The sequence below is a fragment of the Ictidomys tridecemlineatus genome, chromosome 11 (genome assembly GCF_052094955.1).
Source record: "Ictidomys tridecemlineatus isolate mIctTri1 chromosome 11, mIctTri1.hap1, whole genome shotgun sequence".
Classification (NCBI taxonomy): Eukaryota; Metazoa; Chordata; class Mammalia; order Rodentia; family Sciuridae; genus Ictidomys; species Ictidomys tridecemlineatus.
The window spans coordinates 635,145-656,972 of record NC_135487.1 but is presented as its reverse complement, the minus strand read 5'-3'; the positions used below and the strand labels follow the sequence as shown (position 1 = coordinate 656,972).

Sequence of the window (21,828 nt, the reverse complement as noted above, 5' to 3'; positions counted from 1 at the left end):
TGGGCAGTCAGCCACCCTGGACCCCTCCCCCCACCTGCCCAGGAGTCCTTCCCCAGCTTCCTGGCCTGGGCTCCTTGCAGGCAGCGTGGGCCTAAGGGGTACAGAGCCCTGCAGCTCTGGCCATTGTGAGGAAGAGGGCAGGTGGCCTCAGTGAGCCTCAAGGTTCTTCTGCAAAGCTGAGCGGGGCTCAGATGCCGTGGGGTTCCCTGGTGTCTCCCTCAGCTCCTGTGTCCTAGGGAAGGGCAGCTTGGCTTCAGCCCTTCCCAGGAAGCCCTGGGTGGGGCAGTGTCTGACATCACAGGACCCGGAGAAGAAGAGGCCACTCACCTTTTCTTAATGGACACAGGGCAAAAAACCACAGGCCTTCTGAAGCCACGCCTCACGCTCGTGCTCTGGGTCAGTTCAGCTGCTGCTCGGGCCCCCCACAGGTGGCCCCTGGGTACAGGCAGGGGATCGTGCAGCCCAGGTGGGCCTGTGGGCTGGGAGAGGGCCGCCTGCTGCCCCGAGCATCATGTGCACCCACAGCTGACCCCACGGCTGGAACTTTGTCGCCCTGTGGAGGGTCTGAGGTTTTACCAGCTGGTCTGCCTCAGTCGCGTGGTCACTCCTCCCACATGGGCACATCTGCACCAGGCCCTCTGCCCACAAGCCCCGCCGGAGCATGGTGCTACACAACGGGGGACCAGCCCTGGGCTTCGGGGCTCGGGAAGTTGACGGTGGGCAGCAAAGAGCCCGCCCTTGGCCCTGGAGGGAGAGAAGTCCAGGCTTTCTGTGCCACCGCCATCCTTGAAGACCAGCGCAGAGCAGAGCTCCAGGAGTGCAGAACACCACCGCGGAGCACTCTCCCGGCAAGCGTCCCAGCCCCCTACGGGAGCCCGGAAGTCCCTCCAGGAGCGGTGGCTGCCCCTGGCCCCTCCCCTTTTGGAAGGTGACCCCTCTAAGTGGCCGCCTGGGTGTCCACTCGGCTCCTTGGCTTCTGCACGGCCCCAGCCTCTTCCCAGGTCCCTCCCTTGTCCTCGGGGGCAGGGGACACACTCCCTGGAGGTTCAGGCTGGCAGGCTGGACTGTCCCCCACATCCCCACCATGGGGCCCTGGAAGACAGGCAGATGCTGCCCCCGACACCCACACCCTGCCTGCACACCCGGCCTCCTGGGGAACTAAGTCGGAACCCTCCCGGTGAGGTGAAGCCCCCGAGGGGGGAGTTGGGGAGAGGTGCCCTGGGGGCTCCTCTGCCTTCCACAGTCCCAGGGGCGGTGAGGGGCCTTCCCAGCTCAGGGGGTGGGTGCTGGGACCCACCGTACCGCACCATGAGTCTCCCAGAGTCGCCGAGGCCGGCTGGACCTGGGCGAGGGGTGGAAGAGAATGGGCGGCCTGCAGAGCCCGGGCCTTGCTGCCGGCCGGCCCACGCAATCCACCTGGCCTGCTTTCTGCATTTCTTCTCAAAGACTAGTTGCCCCCCCCCATGGGAGCCTGGGGCCACATGAAGAAATAAGTGACAGCGGCTGGTGACAGCAGGAGCAAGACGCTGCTGAAGGTTCTTTCCCCAGAGGGACCCTGCCATAGCCACAGTGGCCCCACGAGGAAGGGGCCTGCTCTGCAGGCTGGTGTTAGTGCCCTGGAGCTCCATCATGGTGACAGACCCCTGAGAGGAGCCCACCCAGGGAAGCCTGGTCAGCCCACAGCGTGGGAGCCCACCGTGGCCGGGGGCCTGTGCAGAGCAGAGCTGCCCACCTTAGGGTAGCCAGGAAACTGCCCACCTTCAGGTAGCCAGATCCCCATGTCCCCTCGAGGGCACACCCCAGTGACAGCTCGGAGCTGCAGCCTCGGGGTGGGGGACACAGCTGCCCGCTGCAGCCTCCAGGGGCCCTTGCTCCTTCCTGCCTCACCCCACCTCCTGGTCACTTCCTGCAGCGACTCCGGCCCACAGTTCCCACCTCGGGCTCTGCTTTGGTCTGTCCTCTGGTGGGTCCTGGGGCCAGCTTGCCCACTATAATGGTGACATGAGGGTCCTGATGGCACCCGGGTGGTGACAGTCGGCCTGCAGAGCCCTTGCCACACCTGGGTCTGAAGGCCGTGACGGCCCTGCGGGGGGTGAGCCGTCTCCTGGGGGTGTGACGACCCTTCTCTGGAAGCCAGAGGGCAGGCAGTGCTGAAAACCAGGCCCAGGGACTGACCATGGGTGGACCCTGGGGAGCCTCGTGGGTTGACTGGCGGTCTCCTGGCAGTGGGACTGGGTCCGGGTGGCCTGGCGTCGTCTATGAGAATCCCTTGGGGATGGTCCTTGGAGGCCAGGAAGTGCCCCCCGCCCCCCGCCGGAAGACTGAGCTTGCTGCGTGGGTCCTCTGTGGTCACCATAACAAGTGACCACAGGCTGGGTGACCAAAGACCACACACATCCATTGTCTCATGGTTCTGGAGGCCAGAAATCTGGGGTGGAGGGGTGGCCAGGGTGATTTCCTGCAGAGGGCTGTGAGGGACCTGTCCAGGCCCTCCCAGCTCCCAGCACTGCTGGCCATCTTGGTGTGCTCGGCTCACAGGAGCGTCCACTGCTGCCTTCATCCTCCCTTGGCCTTCTTCCCGTGTCTGAAGGACACCAGGGTTGGACACCAGTCGTGGTCTCGTCCTGACGCAGGGTGACCTCATCTCACACCTTCAAAGACTGTCTTAGATAAGGTCACCTTTGCAGGACCAGGGTCAGGACTTGGGCATTCTTCGGGGACACTTTCCACTCTGTGCTTGTCCTCTTCAGGACCTGCCTTCTCCCCGGCGTCCCAAACCCGTAGGTGGGACCCAGGGCCTGCCCAGCCCGTGCAGGGAGCGGAGGGACAGCTGCTGCTGCGGCAGAGCTCCGTACTGGGACGGGTTCACTCCACAAGGGCAGAGTCCCCCCTTGGAGCCCAGGCCCTCATGGAGGAGGGAACCAGTGGAAGTCTGGGAGCAGCCCTCGGGGGGGAGTGGAGCTGGTGGGCAGGTGCCCCCAGGGTTGGGCCTCTTTCCTGAGCCCTCCTCCACACCCCTGGCTGCTCCTGGGGTCACCCTCCAGACGGAGCCGGATACCGTTCCCCCAGAACCTCAGAATGACTTTACTTAGAACAGGGTCTTTGCAGGTGTAGACGGTTAAGAACACCCCGCTGAAGTGGGTGAGCCTGGAATCCAGTGGGAGGTGCCCCGGAGGGGAGGCCTGAGACAGATGCCATGGACGCTGGAGGCAGCCGTGGGGCGATGCCCACAGCAGCAGGAGCACAGAGGCCTGGCCCAGGACCTCCCTGGAGCCACCCTGCCCCCACCTGGCTGGGCAACTGCAGCCTCCAAAGCCGGAGGAATCGGCTTCTGCCGCAAACCCTCTAGGTGGAGGCACTTGGCTCTGGCAGCCCCAGGAGTGCGGTCCTGGCCCCAACCCTTTGCTAGGCTCTGAGAGAGGGGCGGGGAACGAGGTGTGTGTGGTTGGGGCTTGTCTTGCCATTGCCTTGGGAGAGGCTGGGTGCTGTCTCCCCCCACCCTGGGACCCTCACTCCAAGCCAGGAGGTTCAGAGGTCCCTGTTCCCAGCACACGTCCCCACCTCCGTCAGAGCAAGAAGCCACCAACCCCAGTGACCTGTCCCTGCCAGGATGAGACGCCTGCCTGCCTCCGCCAACTGCCCCAGGTGCCCCCTCCCGGCGCTGGCTCCTCTCAGCTGCAAACTTTGATCCGCCCCTGGCCTTCAATCTGCTCCTCTCATCACCACCGGAATAGAAGCCGCTGTTTGAAAAGCACCCGTCCTCCCTCCTGGCCTGTAAACATGTGGGCAGAAATAGCAGCCCGACGCTGGAGGGGGATGCTGGTGCAAAATGAGGCGAAGCTGCAGCTCAGTGGGCCTGGCTGCGTGGGAGCCCGAGGCAGCCTCAAAAGTGGCTTTAAATAGCTCCCCGTGGGTACATGCCGCAGCGCCGGGCAGCCTGCGGGCGGCCAGGAGGCAGGGCAGAGGTGGGCGCTGGGGGGGCGCCTGGCATTGCGGGGGGTCAGCCTGCTGGCCTCTGGGTCCAGATGAGTTCAGCAGCTTGGTGAACTGGAACCCACCCCTTCCCCAAAGTCCCAGAACTGGCAGTGAGTGACCCTGGCCACCCCTGGAGAGGGGAGGCAGTGTGGGCCATCTGGAGCTCGGGCCCCCACTCCGGGCAGCTCTCCAGGCCCACAGAGGTAGAAAGCAGTCACCACGCTGAGCGGCCCCGAGGTGAGACAGGAGCTGTGCCTGGACCGCATGGGGCCTCCCGTTCTGTGCCTCCCCATCCATCAGGAGGTGGCCTGGAGCCCCAGCTGACCCAGATCCGGCTCTGCTGCTGCTTGGCCACCTGTTCCCTGCTGGCTCTGAGGCCCATTTCCTCTGTGCAGCTCCTGGTCACCCTGGAGTCCAGCCCGTCCCGAGCCTCCCAGCCTCCTCCTTAGTGCAGGGCCGGCAGGCCAGCCAGGGTGTGTGGAGGGGTCCTCGGAAGCGAGGGTCTCAGCTGGATGCAGAGTGGCGAGCCAGGCCACGGTCTGAGCAGAGGCACTAGTGCCCTCCTCTGCCCCTGGGGAAATAGCTGGACCCCGTGTCCCTGGCAAAACGTCTGGGCCAGAAGGGACCTCATTACCCTGCACCTATATGGGCCTGGGGTCCTGAGGGCCGTGGCCAGGGGGCACTCTTAGGCTCCACACTGTCACCACTAAGCTCCCCACTGTAGTGGGTGGGGGCCACCAGGAGGATGACAGAGGGCTAGTGAGCGGTGGCAGGATGCCACCTGCGTGAGGCAGGGTGCTGGCCCTGGCTGACTTCACCTCTTGAGCTGGCCTCTTCTGGCTCTGCTGGCTGGACCCGACAGCCATCAAGGGGTGGACAGCAGTTCTGCTAATTGCACCCTGTGTCTTCCGTGTGGATGACCCAGTGCCATGGAAAAGCTGGACCCTCATCAAGAGCTGCCCGTCTCGTGCTCCCATGGCCACCAGGGAGCAATGCTGTCACCCTGAGTCCTTGGTGGCAGCAGATGGAGGGGCAGGGTGTCTGTGTGGCCTCCAGTGTCTTCTGAGTCTCTATCACCTCATCCAGGAAGGCATCGGAGTGGTACCCTGGGCCTGGGCACCCACCAGGGACGAGGCTTGGTGCCTCCTGGAGCCACTCCAGGACCCTGCCCCCCTGGCCCTCACTGGTGTCCTGGACCTAGCCAGGTGGCTCATCTTCTGGGACGCAGCCCCTGAGCTCCTCCGGCCCCAATCTGTCCCCAGCCCTGAGATTTCAGGAAGGCATCTCAGAAGCAGGTGGCTCAGGGGTCAGCCAGCCCTGACCTGGGCTCTGGGACCTGCGTCTGGGTTTGAGGAAGTGACCCATCACAGCCCAGATGCAGGGCAAGAAGGGCACGAAGCACCCGATACCAGTGTCACCAAGCCTCTCCTCCGAGCCCCCAGCCCCAGTATCCAGCAAGGATCCCAACCCCACTGTTCTCCCAGCACAAGGCGCACGCCCACCCTGAGTGTTCTGGTCTCCCGAGACTGCCCCCCAGAGGGCACCCCTCAAGCCCGCGGGACGCCAGCATGCCAGGCTGCGGTGCAGCGGCAGCGACGGAGACCAGAGCGCTGCCAGGCTCAGGTTTATTTCATGCTGGGACCGAGGAGGACTGGCCACGGCTTCTCCCCCTTTCACGGCCACAGGGGCTGGCCACGGCCTCCTCCCACCCTCCGATCCCGGTCCCCCAGGGCAAAGGCCTAGACATCAGTGTGAGCCTGAGACCAAGGATGCGGAGCCTGCCTCGGCCTCGGGGCCAGGCCAGGTCCACCCTCTCAGCAACGGTCTCCCTAAGTTGGAGGGAGCTCGGGCTGGTGGTCCTCCCCAGAAGGACGTGGTCAAAGCGCAGGAGACGGGCCAACCGTCCGCCCATGAGAATCGCAGAGGCGTGCTTCCTCCCCGGAGTTTCCAGGCGGCCTCTGCCCCCGGCAGCAGGGCAGGCAGAGGCCGCCGCCCTCCTGCCTCACATAGCGTACGCTGCCCAGTAGATGACGTTGACAGCCGCAAAGGCCGCCGGGAACACGGCGCGGGCGTAGATGTCGATGGTGTCCGCATCGATGGGCTTGAACCTGGCGCGGATCCCCCCGGGGCCCCCCGGCCGGGCGCCCCCCTCCTTCTTCATCTCCCCTGTCTCCACCTCCACTGACCTGTAGGAACCCATGAGGTTCCCAGGGAGGCCACGCTGCCGGCGAGAGACAGCCAGCTCCTGGGTCACTCCGGCGGCCGACAGGGAGAAGAGCACAATGGCATTCCTCACGTCCATCTGCACAGCAGGGGACAGGGCTGAGCCCTGGTGGACAAGGCTCCCATGCAGGACCCCACCTGGGCCAGCGGCAGGATCCCCTCTGCACTCAGCAAGTGACCTGCAGCAGGCTGGGCTGAGGAGCCCAGAGTGGCTGCCAGGGCCCGGGGCGGAGAGTGACCCACCAGGAGCTGGCCAGCAGAGGGGGCTGGGGCAGCTGTCTCTGGGCTGTGAGCCCTGAGTCACGCCCTGGGGTGCTCACCTCGGTTCTGGGCTTGGCGACCTTGACTTTGGCCTTCCGCTTCTTCCTGTAGTCGGCGTTGAAGTGGGCGAAGGCGTACTCCACCAGGGCAGCGAACACGAAGACGTAGCAGATCCAGAAGTACACGTCCAGCGCCTTGATGGCCGACGCCCGTGGCAGGGAGGAGCGGGCACTGACCATGAGCGTGGTCATGGTCAGCACGGTGGTGATGCCTGCTGACACAGGTGGGCTGTCACTGGAGCACGGTACACCTGGAGAGGGGGAGTCCACCAGCCCTCCATCCCCCACCGAGTGTGGAAGGGCTCCTCCCACCAGGCCCAATCTGCTGCCCCCAGGACAGGTGGCACTGGGGGGGTTCATGCTTCCGCACCCAGAGACACCCTGGCGGGCACTGCTGCCTGACTGATCCAGAAGGAGACCCAGGACATGGCGACCAGGAGGACGGACGGCATGTAGGACTGGATGATGTAGACGCCGCGGTTCCTCCGCAGGCGGAAGTGCAGGCTGAGCCGGGGGAACTGGCCAGCTGTGGGGACAGCCCACTGTCAGATGGCCTTCCCTGCCTGACCCACTGACCTCACAGGACAGGAGAAAGAGGCCTTGGCGGGGACTTGGGCCCACGTGAGGCTCAGAGGGGAGACCCAATAGCCTAATGAGCCAGGGGTCTCCCTTGCCCTAGGTCTGGCCACAGAGGGTGAGGCGGCACCGGGCCCCCAGAGACAGGAGAGGAGAGGGCGACGTCCCAGCAGGGGTCTGGGGTCTGACTGAGGGGTCTGCCTCTTTTGCAGACCCCTCAGTGCACAGCCAGGCTCTGCCAGGACAAGGTGGCCCAGGAGGGCGTGGACCCTGAGCTCGCCAGTCCTCAGGATCCCCCTCAGCCCGGAGCGCTGGGAGGAAAGGGCCGAGGAACAAGAGCGACCCGCCCCCGCCCTGTGCCCCCGCCTGGGCCACTCCGCAAGTGCCCCACAAGTGGTTTTCCAGCTGCGTCCCGGGGACCTCAGAGCTGTTTGGGCTCGGCCGGAAGGTCTGGGAAGGCACTGCCCTGCGCGGGAGGGAGCCCACGGTACCCGACTTGAAGTTCATCGACTCCGTGGAGAAGTGGTAGCTGGTGATGGTGAACTGGGCCAGCTGCAGCCTGTCCAGCCCGTGGATCTGCTCCTGGTTTTCTGACCAGTAGTAGACAATGTCCTCGGAAGAGTAGCCGTCTGCAGGAGAGCCCACGGGTGGGCGGCAGGGCCTGGCCCAGCCGCTGGCAGCCCCCGCAGTGGCACCCCATCCACACCAGGAGGCCGAGGGTGGAGCTGCCCATGACAGGGACACAGCCGGCAGCAGGGAGGCTGTGGGCGCTGGGACCACAGCCCACACCTCTGGCAGGTGCACAGGCCAGCAGTGTTGGCAAAAACAGGGCCACCTCTGTCAGGGGTGCAGAGGTGCCGGCTGGACCTGCATCGGTGGGCGGCCGGCACCGATCAGCCTGCTCTTCCAGGCCGCTGTCCTGCCAGGCCACGGCCAAGCTGCTCAGGCCTCAGGCTCTTCTTGCATATGGAGGTCCATCCTGAGAGCTCCCCTGTCTTTTGAGCCAGCCTTGTCCAGGCCCCCCACTGCAGGGCCCCCCCCCTGCACAAGCCCCCCACTGCATGGGCCCTCCACTGCACAGGCCCCAAGAGCCAAGTCTGAGTCCCCCTCCAGGCTACAGAAGCCCAAGGAGCCCACCCAGGGGACCCACTCACAGCTCTCCGGGGAGCCCACCCAGGGGCCCGCCCCAGGCGACCCACTCACAGCTCTCCAAGTCCAGCATGCACTCCTGCTCGTCCATGGGGTACTTGGCCAGGTCCATGTCACAGGCCACTGTCGAGGTGATTCTGACCAGACACACGTGCTGTGAGGCCCCGGAGCCTCTGCCAGGCTGGCAGCCCCCTGCTCCCACAGACAGATGTCCCTGCACCAGCCCAGAGCTGCCTGCTTGCCAGGGGCACCACCTTGGGCCTGCGGCTGCCCAGGCTTTGTCTGCCAGCTGCCCAGGGTCAGGGTGAGGCTGAAAAGGACGCCCGCGGTGGGATTCTTCCTTCAGGGCGTCCGGGAGCGGAGGGCATTCATCCTTGCCTGCTACTTGACCAGGTGGGGGACTCACGAGGCAAGGCCCAGCCTGGGGTCCCTCGCCTGGGGCCCAGAGCTCTGATTTTCTGGGAGAGACCAGATATTTAGATTCTGATGTGAAAGCTCCTGACTTTTACAATATTGCCACTGCATCTTTTAAAGGCATGTGCCTGGACAGTGTTCAAAAGGTAAATATGTGTTCCCAGCAGCGGAACGACAGAAGCCACGCATGCCCACCAACAGAAGAGCAGATGAGCACCACGTGGTAGAATACTACTCAGTCAAGAAAAGGAGGGAGGCACTGCTGTACCACAACACGGATGACCCTCAAAAACATAATCTGCAGGAAAAGCCAGATACAGGTCCAGCTGGCTTCCACTGAGACAGGATGGCCGAACAGGCACGTCCATGGGGACAGTGAGTTGGTGGCTGCCTGGGGCTTTAGGGACCGGGACAGAGTGACTGCTTTCAAAGGGTACGGGTTTCTTCTTGGGGTGACAAGATATTTGGTTTTTTATTTTTAATACCTTTATTTTACTTATTTATTTTTATGTGGTGCTGAGGATCGAACCCAGTGCCTCACACACGCCAGGAGAGTGCTCCTCCACTGAGCCCCGGGCCTAGCCCAGGACGAGATGTTTTGAAGCTGGATGGAGGTGAGGCGGCTCAGCGTGATAACTGCATCAGTGCCACTGGGCTGTCGTGATCTGTGTTCCTGAATTCAGCCCCATTCATAAAACAGAAAGGCCCCGTCTTGGCCAGAAAGCCCGCCCGAGGCCTCCTGCAGCAGCCCTGGCAGTGGATGTGGTGTCCTGGCGGCTGCTGGGAGCTGGGGAGGGCCCCGAGGCCCCGTGGCCCTCCCAGGCTCACGGCAGAAGTGTCCTGGCCTCCCGGCCAGGGGCGACACGGCTCGGAGGGCCCCGCTCACCGGATGCTGTAGAGGATCACGCCGTCGGGCTGCAGCCGGATGAGCTTGTTCTCCACCGTCACGTCGTGGAACCAGGCGGACTTGGCGTTCACGATGAAGGTGTCGGGGAGCCACAGCTTGTCCACGAAGCGGCTGTCCAGGCCCAGGGTCTCGTTGGTGTGGTTGTAGGAGAGCCGGCTGTCCCTCCAGCTCTGGTGCAAGAACACCGTCATGGTGTATTCCTGCGGGGGGGCAGGGCGGCAGGGCCAGGGTCAGCCCCGGCTCCGCGGAGACACAGGGCCCGGCCGGCAGCGCAGGGGGCACCTACCATGTTCACCTCTGAGATGTGGTCAATGCTGGCCACCTCCAGGGCCAGGGCCACGTTCACAGGGGGGCCTGTGAAGGAGCAGGGGGTACTGGAGCCAGCACGCAGGGCCCGGCCCCGCGCCCCGGCCACCCCACCATGCCCAGAGGGGCCGCACGGGAGGCCACAGCCCAGGCCCCCAAGGGAGCCTGGACTGCACAACTGCCTCCATGGCCTGGGGACGTGGGCGCCCTTCTCCTGGCTCCCTGGGGTCTGGGCTTGAAGCCCAACAGACCCCGGGGAGCACCAGACCCCTTCACCAGCCAAGAGTCCAGCAGGCTGTCCCCACAGTGACGGGGCACACGGTCCTGGCCAGCCCGCGCTGCCCCTCCAGCCCGACCCTCACCTCCGATGCCGGGCCTGAAGTTGCGGGCGTAGCCCTCCATTAAGCCATCCAGGTTGGGGAGCCAGGATATCTCCAGGTTGGAGCCCACGTAGTCCCCAATGTCATTCATGGCTCTGGGGATACGAAGCAGTGGTCACCGGCAGGCAGGGCACCAGGGTCGGAGCCCCAGTCCCTTCCCTGGGGCGACGCCTGGGCTGGACGGACAGGGAGGACGAGGTGGGAGCCCCTCCAGCAACCTGGACGGGACTTGAGGAGACAAAGGCCCAGCCCTTCTCTCGGCCTCTCTGTGTCCTCCTCACCTACCTCAGGGCTACCCTGTGCGGCCCCAGCGTGCACTGAGCCCTGGCCCCCCGATTTCCTCCCGGCCCCCTCCTCTGCTCCCAGAGAGGGCACCGCTGAGACCAGGAGGAGGCCTCCGCAGAGCCACCTCTGGGCTTCGTCCCCAAGCAGCCACAGGCCCCCATTGACAGTCCTCCTAGCAGTGGCCTGAGGGGAAGGAATGTGCAGGAAGCCACTGGATGGGGACCCAAAAGGACCCAGGGGGAGGGTCAGGCTGGGTCCCCAGATGGCCATGTGCTTCTGAGGCTGAGCCTGACCCACAGCAGCCCATGCTGTCCCTGTCCTCCCAGACGCATCGTAGTGCCAGAGCCAGGGAACCCCGCAGTCCGCCCACCCACCTGCTCACCTGGACGGGGCTGGACAGCGTCCCCCCAGGCTCTTGTCCCCTGGAACCTCAGAAGAGGTCTGCTTTGGAACAGTGACGGCGAGGCCCAGTGCATCAGGTGGCCCTGAACCCCGTGACCCCGTCCTTAGGAGGAGAGACGGGCAGCGGGAGCCAGGTGCAGACCAGGCAGAGAGCAGCCCCAGGACTGCTGGCCCCCGAGGAGCGGGACCGGCCCGCTCCCCAGACTTTCTAGACAGTTCTGGGCTGTGGCCTCCAGAAGTGTAAGAGGTCAAGCTTCTGTTGTTTTGAGTCCCCTCATTTGTGACCACGTGTCACATCACCAGCCCCCCCGCAGGGGAGGAATGGAGGCAGGTGCTCAGGAACAGCAGGAGCAGGGCCTCAGGTCACCTTGAGCCCTGGGCCTGGCCAGTCCTCGGGGGAGACGCAGGGAGGGGAGGGGCAGGAACCGAGCCAGTAAAACCCCAGTCCCGCCCAGAGACACCCACGCCCCACACTGGGCCACAGGCCACCACAGAGGCCCTCAGGCCCCTCCATCCTGGGCTCCTCCAGACGCCGATGGCTCCCGGCCCCAGCCCACCTCAGCCTCATGCTTCCTTGGGGACAGGGACGGCAGCCTGGGCTCACAGCACACCCTCCCCCTGCCCGCTGCAGCCAAGCCCGAGGCCAGCCGCAAGCCCCCTCCCGCCCCACGCCAGTCCCTCCACCTGCCCACCTGCCGGCCCCTGGGACCTCCAGCCCCTCCCTCCTCCCCAAAGGTCACCCCACGCGGATCACCCCCCCCCCGAGTTCTGCCTGAGACCCAGCCCCAGGAGCCCCTCGGAGGTTGTTCCCCACCATCCGTCTGTCCATCCACCATCTATCCACAAATGTCATCTAGTGACCCCACGATGCAAGTCCCCCTCTGGGGACACGGCTGAGCTGTGAGCAGAGCCACCGCCCAGGCCCTGCAGGGGTCCAGGTCTTATGGGGGAGGCGAGTGGCGGTAAGTGTGATGAGAGACACAGAGGGCAGCAGCGGCAGGGAGCCCCTCTCCTAGAAGGGCACAGCCCCCCTGAGAAAGTGACCCCAGAGCCCAAAGGCCAGAGTGGCCAGGGAGAGGCGGGGGAGGGGCTCCAGCCTGGGACGGTCGGGCTAGGCTCAGCGTCCAGGCTCGGCCTCGGGATAACCCAGGAGCCTCCATCCAGAGCCAGGGCAGGGGCTCTGACCGGGGTAGCTGGTCACGTTTAAGCGCACGCTTGATGGAGACCTGGGCGGTGGCTGGGGAAGCAGCCCAGCCTGGCTCTCCCTGCTCCCGCCTGGCCAGCTCACTCCCAGGCAGGCCCCAGTAGCCCCAGGGCCGCCCAGTTAGAGAGGCCTCGTGGTTAGGTACCCAGGTCCTCTCTCCCATCTAAGCCACTTCTCTTCGGAAGAGGTTCAGCTAATGGACTTCTGCAGGTCTTTGGTCTTTCCTGTCTGAGCACTTGGACACATCACAGTGGACAGGACAAGGCCTCAGGGTCTGCTGTCCATTCCAGCGCCCACACGCCCTACCCACCCACCACGGCAACGGCCAGAGCAGGCAATGTGCTAACAAGAGGTAAGATGGCCTTAAATAAAGTCCAGGACCCAGAAAAGCACAAGTAAGAATGCAAATGGACCAGGCACGGCGGCCACGCTGTGATCCCAGCTACCACCGAGGTGAGGCAGGAGAATCGAAGTCCAAGGCCAGCCTGAGCAACTTAGTCAGAAGGGCTGGGGTGTAGCTCAGTGGCTGAGGGTCCCTGGGTTCAGTTCTCAGAGAGAGAGAGAGAGAGAGAGAGAGAGAGAGAGAGACGGCAAAGCGGCCCTGAAGGTCAGATACAGTTTGCGTTGTGCTGTATTTCTGGACCCGTCCAGCTGCCATCTAGCCTGCCTGGCATGAGGCCATCAGGAGACACTGTCCTTTCTGGGCCCACTTCTCGCTTGTCTCAGGCCAGTGACACATGTGTGCACCTTCCCTCGCCCCAGGTCTACTGGGGGGCCTGAAGGCCAGGCCAGGAGACAGTGCCCACGAGGCCCACCTGGGGTGGCAGGCGATAGACTACATGGCTCCCTGGGAGTGAAAAAGGAGGAGCCCCGCCCCCCTGTGTGGGTTCTCTCCTGGGAGGCAGGGTCCGCTTTCCTAGCCGTGAGCAGAGGGGAAGGGCCTGGTAGAGTGTGCTTCATGCAGGACCCTGGGCCCCGGAGGCCCCACTGTCTCTCACTCTGACCAGGACCCACAGGGCAGGCAGGGCTGCAGCCCACAGGGGCTCAGCACAGGGCAGGAAGCCCCCTCCCCGCGGCAGCTCATGGAGGTCTCGGGAGAGGGCTACTGGCTCCTGGCGTGCCGTGGAGTCGGGGCACCCTGGATTGGGCCTCCTTTGACAGAGCAGCTCAGAGACAGGTGCCAGGCTCCCGGATCTCTGTCCAGGTCAGGAATTCAAACCCACGGGGCAGAGCTGTCACCTCGGGCTGCTCCTCATGCCAGAGGGCCTCCCTCCCATCCTGGCCCCTCTGAGAAACAAGGCGGCCCCCGTCACTTGCCTGTACCCCTGAGGACAGAAAGGGAGGGTGGGCGCAGCTGAGCCAGGCAGGGGGCTCCTCCCTGCAGGCCCGTGCACCCAGCCCACAAAGCCCACGGATCCAACAGCTCTGCTTTTAGAGCTACACGCCTCGCCGGCGGCATCCCAGTTACCAAGGCAAAGAGAAGCACCCCAGCCACCGCACTGCGAGCTCCGGGAGATGGAGGCGCCAGCAGCGGGGGTGACACCCACACAGGCATGCAGTTGGCAAGCTCAGTGCACGCTGTGGGGGGGTCCTCCGAGTTGGGCCTGACCCACAGATATGGCTCAACACACCTGCCTCTGATCCCCCAAGCCTTTCTCACCAGCAACCACTGGGAAATCGAAGGAGGGGTGAGCCAGAAAAGTCCCACTGTCCCCCCACAAAAGTCCAGGAACCAGGACCTGGAGCCTGAGGGAGCAGGAGGCCACTGTCTAGAGAGGAGGGGATTCAAAAGCTACTGGACAGGAGGCCCTGTGTGGAGGCCCATGCTGTCTGGAGGTCACTCAAGGGCTGCTGTCCGGCCCTTTCCCACTCGGGGACAGCCTTAGTCCCTGTGCCATGCCGGGTCGTTGCCCCGCCAAGGCCAACAGCAGGAAGGTTGGGAGAACCGGCTAAAAGGACAGACGCTGAAACGTGGTAAGACGACCACATTCCACCCCAGAGGGTGGAGGCAGCGTAGTGGCACCTGGCATCTGCCACTGCACAGGATGGGAACGCCGGGAAGCCTCAGACCTTCCTCCCCCCGGGGCTGGGGTCTCCCAACTTTCCTGCCCTGGAAACAGCTCACCATCCCTACCCAACGCCCCAGAAAGCCACATACATGTCAGGATCCAGAACGCTTGGGATTTTAGGAAGGGAATGTGCTGCATATACAGACTTGGGGGCGGGGCGGCTGGAGACTTTCCCAGCAGGAGATCTAGAAACAGGCCCTGAAAGAGGGAAATAAACACAGAAACCCTCCGGCCACAGCAGGACAGGGCTTGCCACCAAGTGAGCTTTGCTCAAACTTTGGGGTTTCACAGCTGCTTGAATTTCAGACTGGGAGAAGGGACTGAGGGCCTGGGCCAGCAGCAGACCCCCATGCCTGCAGCTGTACCTCTCACCGCTCCTTCCTTGAGTTGACGTCCGGAAAGGAGAGGGGAGAGAGGCCCCTAGGGACGGACAGAGAACAGGACTGCTCAGAGGCTCGCTCTGGGGTCTCCAGCCCGATGGCCACACGTATGGCCTTCCCTTCTGGGCCTCTCCCCCACCACCCTCAGGGAAACTCTGGACCCCCGTTATATGCTGTGGGAGTGCCCACAGCCACCACACGGGTGATGTCCAGCCATTTCTGGTTCCTAACAGTCCGCTGTCCATCAGTCAGGTGACCCAGAAGTCCAGGGTGCTGGGGGGCTGTTTTTCTACCTTCTGCACCAACAATTTCCAGAAAGACCTCTCAGTGGCCTCTCAGGACTCATGGCAGGTGGCTGGGCTCAGTGCTGGGCCCAAGATGCCCTGGTGACCAGGAGCCCATTTTAGATCCCACAGAGGAAAGAGCCGGGATGTGCCGGAGGCCAGAGGGTGGGGGCTCCAGCCCGGGGTGGGGGCTTTCTTCCCAGCCTCCTCCCTCTCTGGAGAGGCAGGCCTCCTCCTTCCCCCACAGAATAAACCCAGACTCTCTGCTGTGGGGCACCTGGCTGCCATCCAGCGCACACTCCGGAGTTCAGTCCGTGCAATTTGAAATGGCTCCTGAACGGAAACCCGGAGCGTCCTGGGCCCGCTACTGGCACAGTGGGATGCGCCCTGCCCGGCGGAGGCCTCCTCCCCTCCCCACCCCCAGCGCTCGGGTCTCTCCTTTCTTCTGCCCGCAGCTTGTCCTGCGAGCCTCAGCCCCGCGCCGGGAAGGGCAGCAGCCAGGCCGGGGTCGGCCGGCCCAGTGCGGTGCGGCTGGGGACACCCGACCTGTCTTCTTCCGCGGGGGCGGGAGGAGCCGGGAGCGGCTCGACGCCCCGTCTGGCCCCGCCGCGCGGCGTTCAGCACCGGGACGGCGGACAGCACCTCGGCCGCCCGAGCGAGGGTCGCGGGTCCTGCCGCCGCCGGGCAGCGAGTTGGGGGGGGAGCGCGCGTGGGGGCATACCGAGGTGACACGGGGACGAAGACTCGGGTCCGGGTGCGCGAGGTTCGCACCGGCCTCCATCCCGAACTCGGGTTCGGGCCGGCGAGGGACCCAGCCCCGGCCCGAGAGCGCCCCGGCACCCAGGGGCTCCCGCCCGCTCCGCACCTCCCCCGGCCCGGGCGCCCGCTCACCTGGCGCCGCGGCGCGGCGGCGCGCACAGCAGCAGGAGCGGGGGCAGCAGCCAGGCCAGCGCGTCCATGGCCTCGCAGGCTCTGCGCGGGACGGTCCGGCCGGCCTGGACGCACGCAAAGTTGCTTCGCCCGCGGCCGCCGCTGCACCAGAGGGGCGGGAGCGCCGGGGAGCGCGGCGCCGCGCGAGGGGCGGACGGAGCGCCGAGCCCGCCCCGCCCGCCCCGCCCCGCGCGCCCGCCCCGCTCCAAAACAGCCCCGAGCTGCGCACCCTGCGCCCCGCCCTTGCCGGCCGCGCTGGGACCCCCAAACCGCTGCCCTTGCCGCCGGCTGCAAACCGGCCCCTGCTCGTGTCTGCCCAGGAGGCGCCCCGGGCGCCATACCCACTGGACACTGTGGACCGACGGGCAGGGCAGAACCTCGGTCCACAGCGGGGCTTCCCGGGGCTGTCTGGGGGCACGGGGATGTCTCAGGTCCGGGGTTGCTGGTTCCGGCAGCCTGGGCTGGGGGCAGGGAAGGTTAAGGCGCCCCGGCGACGTCCTCTCCGGTCAGGGAAGACCCACAGGCGCTGCATCTTCTAACAATGCCGTGCCAACAGCCCTGCTCCCTGGGGACCTTCCCTGAGCACAGAGGAAGGTGGCGCTGCTCAGCAGTGCCCCGTGTCCCTTCACCTGTCCACACCCCCTGGGAGGGCCCTGCAGGCGGCTGGGCCCTCTGGGGAGATCTGCCCCCACCTCTGTGCCCCCAAAGGGCTGAGAAAGTGGAGACCTCACACCTGCACTTTAATTCTTTCAAAAGTAAAATTTGCACAATTTCCCTTAAAAAGCTGATTACGGACTTTACTCGTCGCCTGCTTTGCTCCATTCAGGGCTGGGCACCGTCAACTGACAGCCTAAATGAGCTTCTGTGCAAACATTTTAAAAGGGCAGACTGTCCTCCAGTGAGCTAAGTCCCCTTGCATGACTGGCCACTGGCCACAGCCATGGATGGAGGGCTGGGATGTGCCAGGGGCGTCCAGCCCAATCCTGCAGGAGGCACGGAGAAGGGGGCTCCCGGCTGGCTCCCCCAGACCTAATAGCCAGTCTCAGCCGGCCAGGTCCCAGCCTGTGCCCCCTTCCAGGGTCCCCTCCCCACCCAGAGGGGGTTCTTCGGTGCTGAAACGCTGACCTCCTTGTGCTCCTGTCAGACTGCTCTGCACGGCTGACTGTCCTGGGCATGGTCCCCTTTGTCCCCTGAGAGCGTGAAGGAGCTAATCCATCCATGACGAAGGGCCCAGGCGTGGAGCCTACCAGGAGCTGTGAACATTCTGTGAGTATGTTTTTTAATTATATATTATTTTTATTTCATTTGAATTGTCAAAATAACTTGCTCACAGCCCGCAGCCCCACAAAGACCTCTGTGCTGGACTGTGTGGCTGTTTCCTCCTGCATTCCTTCCAGAATGTCTTCCTTCGCGCTTGGTGACGCTCCATGCTGCAGGTATTCTGAGTCTGGAAGGAAGCAGCTGTCGGTGTGGACTGTGAGGACATGCACACTGATTCTCCAAGGGGCTTGTGCCACCTCCACTCTCCTCCACAGCCGCTCCACTCAGCGCTGGGGCTGGTAGAAGCAATCAAGATGTCCTGGAGCAACGATGGATAGCAAAGAAGCTGCCCCCACTGTGGCCCTAAAAGGTAGTTTCTGGGAGTCGTGAACTTGTCATCTCTCAACTCTCTTCTCTTCCATGAGGACTTCATTCAGAGTCTTCATGTGGTGGGAAGACTTCTGAGAGCCGTTTCAGGTTCAAGTGGGTTTCAGAGGCCTTAGTCCATAGAAGGCCAGCTCCATCCCACGGGGCCCACGGTGAGGCTGAACATCATGGCGAGAGAGCGTGGCAGAGGGAAGCAGCTCACAGGGTGCTCGAGAAGCAGAGAGAGGGCGAGTATCATTTCTATCACCCCCTACAGCAGGAACTGGCACACAGTAGGTGCTTAACTGATGTAAGAAAACAAGAGCCCACACCACCCTGGCCGGCATCCCCTCAGTGTCTCTGAGCATCCCTGAACTTGGAGGTTGCACCAAGGTGAGCTGGCCCTCGCTGTCCTCCTGACCTTGGAAGTCTTAGGCTGGCGACTGGGAGATCCTGTCCACCTCCATGCCCCTGACCCAGTCCTCCTGGGTGAGCTATCCTCTATGGCTAGCTCCTCCACCTCCATTTTCTGGGGCACAAAACTGACCTTGAACTTCCTGGGCATAGCTCAGCCTAGGATGCACAGACAACTCAACCCTGATCTAGCTGCTCGCTGGTCTCAGCCCCTCTCTTCTGCTTGGGTCCTGGGAGCAAATGCATCTGAAAACCTGCGTGGAGAAGCCAGTGACCAAGTCCACAGACGAAGGGCGTCCCTTTCCAAGCACCTGGGTGTTTACCAAACTGAGAGCCAAACGTGTGTTCCCATCCCAGCCTCACACTTGGTTGAATTCTGCTCTGTCCCTGACAGGGGCTTCAGCCTGGAGGTAAAGAATGGCGATTTTCCTCCTTCTTCTTCTTCAAGATCTTCAGAATCCGTTTGCCCCCACTTCTGAGCTCCCGTCCCAGAGCTCCTGCCACACCAGACCATCCCCACCCCAGGCCCAGCTCCACCCGGGGAAGCTCCCGCCACCCCAGACCAGGAAGGCACCCGGGAAACGGCCCCACACCAGGGCAGGAGCCAGAGCGTTGGTCCTACATGGCCAGCCTGGGCTGTGGCCAGCCCTGTGGTCAGGGGCCTGTGTGCTCTACCTCCTCTCCTGACCTGCGCGGGGCTCGGGGAGGTCATTCCCTGGCTTTGGTTTCTTCAGGCACAGAATGAAGGGGTGAGAGTGGCCGGGTGTCAGAAGCCTGTGACCCCCTCTTATGGTTTGGATGTGAATGTCCCCCCGATCTCCTGTGCTGATGCAGGAGTGTTCAGAAACACAGGGATGAGATTTCGAGAGCTGTGACCTAATCGTGCATCCGGGTTCCAATGACGTGGTGACCATGGCAGGTGCCTGTGGCTGGAGGAGGAGGGTCCCTGGAGCCAGTCCTGGGAGGGTACGTATTCTGGTGTCCCCTCTCCTCTCACTCTGCTTCCTGGAGCCGCACCCTGACTTGCAGTCGCTCGGCTGACTGCGGTCGCTCCCACGCTCACGGGGTTCCATCATTGTTCCTTGGGCAGCAGTGGAGGGGTCGCTATCAACGGAAATCTCTCTGTCTCAGGTGCTCTTGGAAGACACCTGGACACTCCTCTCCCCTTGTCTTGGTGTCACCAAGAGTGCAGAGCAGGGGCCAGCCATGTGACTGCAGGGACAGCAAGAGGAAGAAACCAGGACTTCAGGCCTGGGCTCTGGGTGCCTGGACATCCATTCAGCCTCCGGAAGGCTCCCTTGCCGTTCATGTGACATGTAAAGCCCTGGCCTCTCCACTGCGGATCCACCCAGTCCCTGTGTGGTGGGGTGCTGGGGCCGTGGCTGTGGGTCTTGTGCCCAGTGCAGGGAGGCCTTCTGCCTCCCCATATGGCCCTGGGCAGAAGGCAGCATAAGCCCTGGAGGTGTGGGGCAGCTCAGAGAGAGCCGCAGAAGGGAGGTCACCGCACAGCTCCACTGTGCAGGTAAGTGGCCCGCAGCTCTGCCGGTTTATCTGGTTTATCCGGCTGAGGCAGGAGGACACGGTTTATTCCCTGCCGGATGCTGGATGCTCGCAGCACAGGGGAAGGTATAGTGCCCAGCGGGAGGCTTGGGAGGACAGCTGGCTAGTGTCCATCAGGGCGGCTCTGTGGCAGCAGGCCGGGCCCCGGGAGGTGGAGGTGATTCATGCAGCCTGGAAAGGAAACTGCATTGGCTAAACTTAAAATCCCTGCCTGGTGCCCTCGTGAAGTTGCTTTGTTATTTTCCTGGGAAACCGCGCTCCAGAGAGAAAATGGCCGTGATGCAGAGCAGGGTTTTATCAGCTTAGACTGTAATTATTAACCCTGTGATTTTCAGATGGAATCCATTCATCTGGATGAGCAGAGGGAACTTGGCAGAGAGGAGTAAATGCAAAGTACTGGAGGGTGCAGTCCACTTGGAAGACGGGCTGAGTGGGTGCCGGTTTGTCGTTGATCCCCGAGAACCCATGAACGGCCAAACTCGGGCACCGGAAGCCTTTTTTCCCACGATTGAGTTGGGCGTTCAAGCACAATCACCGTGTTTAACATGCAGAAGTTGGAACTCCATTCTTGGATTTTGTGTGTTTGAATGTGGCATTTTGAATTCTTTTGTATGACAAAAGACAGAAAGTGTCAAACACAAATTAACATTTCTAACAAAAGGACTGTCCATCAAGTGAGGGACGCATTTCACGAGACGTATAAGCACGATGAGTCGGTAGCATGGAAACGCCTAAAACAGGATGCTGGGGAGTCGAGCACCCCGGGACTGCAGTGAGCCCTGTAGGCTACCTGGACAGCACAGAAGGAGAGCCGCAGGGCTGCCCTGTCCTGGACCCTGACCCTTCATTCTTAGGCCACAGAAGCAGGTTTGCTGTGGTCATTTCAGCGCTTGGTGCTGGAGGACACCCAGTAAGCTTCTTCAAGAAAGAGCACACAGACCTGGGCTCATTTAACAGCCCTTTGCAGAATTAATAATCCTGCCATGTGCAAAGGATTTGCCTAAGCATTGTGCAGGAATAAGAGGTCCCTGCCCCTAGAAGATGGACAATAGGTCACCACACTAAAAAGACGGAGAGAGGTAATTTACAGAATAATGTACACCATGGAGGGACTTAAGCCAGAACCCAGGTAGGGTTCCAAGAGGACAGATGGTGCAAAGGCCCTGAGGCAGGGCCCCACTGGCAAGTCCAAGGGGAAGCAACGCCAGGCCGTGGCGGCCTGCTGTGAGGACCAGGGAGGTTGGCAGATGGAGGCAGCAGGGTCAGATCAGGCAAAACCCATTAGGTCATGGCCTGGAGTCTACATGTATATTATCTTACCTTTAATCAGCCTTGTTGAGATTAAATCTATGTACAACAAAATAACTAATTTTGAGTATGCAATTTGGGGGGTTCTGCAGGACTAGGGAAACTCCACTATAACCCTGATGTTGCAGGCTTCCATAACCCGAGAAAGTCACCCCCTGCTGAGTGTGGTGGCCCGGCCTGTGATCCTCGACCAGGAGGCTGAGGCAGGAGGATACAAGTTCAAGTCCACCTGGGGAACTCAGTGAGACCCTGTCTCAAAACAAAGTAAAAAAGGGGCTGGGGTGTGGCTCAGGCGGTGGTGCGCTCACCTGGCATGCATGCAACCCAGGTTCGATCCTCAGCCCCACATACAAACAAAGATGTTGTGTCCGCCGAAAACTAAACAATAAATATTAAAATTAAAAAAAAAAAAAACAAAGTAAAAAAGGCTGGGGTGTGGCTCCGGGTGGAGGATTTGCCTAGCATGTGTGCGGCTTTGGGTTCAAACCCCCACGTAGAAAAAAACCCAAAACAATAGAATGTTGACCTGCCACATAGCCATCACCCACTTCGTAATCCTCAACATTTTATCACTTAAGAAAAGTTGGGCTGGGGTGTGGCTCAGGTGGAGCACTGGGCCCGGGTGGAGCACTCACCTAGCCTGCCTGAGCCCTGGGCTCCAGCCCTGGGCAGTCAGACTCCTCCCCAGGCCTCCGTCCTAAGCGACGGTTGGCCTGTCCTCTGTCACCACCGATTCGCCTTTTCTGAAATACACAAATGGAATCGTAAGACATGATGTCGAGGTGGGCAGCCTTGCAAGCGGCCTCTGGTCCTCTGTGGCCTGTTTCCCTACTGTGCTCTGTACCCAGCAGCTCGTGACCACACGCCAGGAGTAATGGGGAATCGCGAGTCCTCCTGCCAAGACTCGGCTCTCGCAGCGGTGCTCCCGTCTGGCTCCCGTGAGCTGAGAGGCTCAGGGAGCAGGGAGCTGAGCAAAGCCTTGGCCAGAGGGACCAGGCCCCCAGGCCCCAGGTGACCAGGAACCGATCCCACCGTCCACCCCTGAGTCTCCAGCTGGCATTTGACGGCAGAGCCAGGGAGTTAAGAGGTGGGGCTTGAATGGCTGAGACCCCACGT

The 21,828-nt window shown here is 62.8% G+C and overlaps 1 protein-coding gene and 1 long non-coding RNA gene across 6 annotated transcripts; one reads left to right on the top strand and one right to left on the bottom strand.

Moving 5' to 3' along the window:
- Positions 1-5,586: 5,586 nt before the first annotated feature.
- Gabrd (gamma-aminobutyric acid type A receptor subunit delta) lies at positions 5,587-16,386 on the bottom strand. 3 transcript variants are annotated; one of them, XM_078025035.1, is made up of 9 exons: positions 16,150-16,386; positions 10,233-10,345; positions 9,851-9,918; positions 9,544-9,764; positions 8,298-8,380; positions 7,586-7,723; positions 6,889-7,044; positions 6,519-6,730; positions 5,587-6,304 (listed from the first exon to the last, which is right to left on the bottom strand). In XM_078025035.1, the coding sequence occupies exons 2-9, from the start codon at positions 10,339-10,341 to the stop codon at positions 5,978-5,980; spliced, it is 1,314 nt and encodes a 437-aa protein (XP_077881161.1). In that variant the 5' UTR covers positions 10,342-10,345; positions 16,150-16,386; the 3' UTR covers positions 5,587-5,977. The 3 variants fall into 3 exon arrangements, with proteins under 3 accessions (XP_077881161.1, XP_077881159.1, XP_077881160.1); XM_078025033.1 differs by lacking the exon at positions 16,150-16,386 and adding an exon at positions 15,766-15,930; XM_078025034.1 differs by lacking the exon at positions 16,150-16,386 and adding an exon at positions 15,766-15,930 and having other exon boundaries at positions 5,587-6,277.
- LOC120890589 (uncharacterized) lies at positions 15,998-20,769 on the top strand. Of its 3 annotated transcripts, XR_013427319.1 has the most exons (7): positions 15,998-17,070; positions 17,202-17,434; positions 17,708-17,823; positions 17,998-18,254; positions 18,679-18,810; positions 18,976-19,366; positions 19,740-20,769. It is a non-coding gene; the product is annotated as an uncharacterized LOC120890589 (long non-coding RNA). The 3 variants fall into 3 exon arrangements; XR_005734884.2 differs by having other exon boundaries at positions 17,708-18,254; XR_005734885.2 differs by having other exon boundaries at positions 17,202-17,823.
- Positions 20,770-21,828: the final 1,059 nt, after the last annotated feature.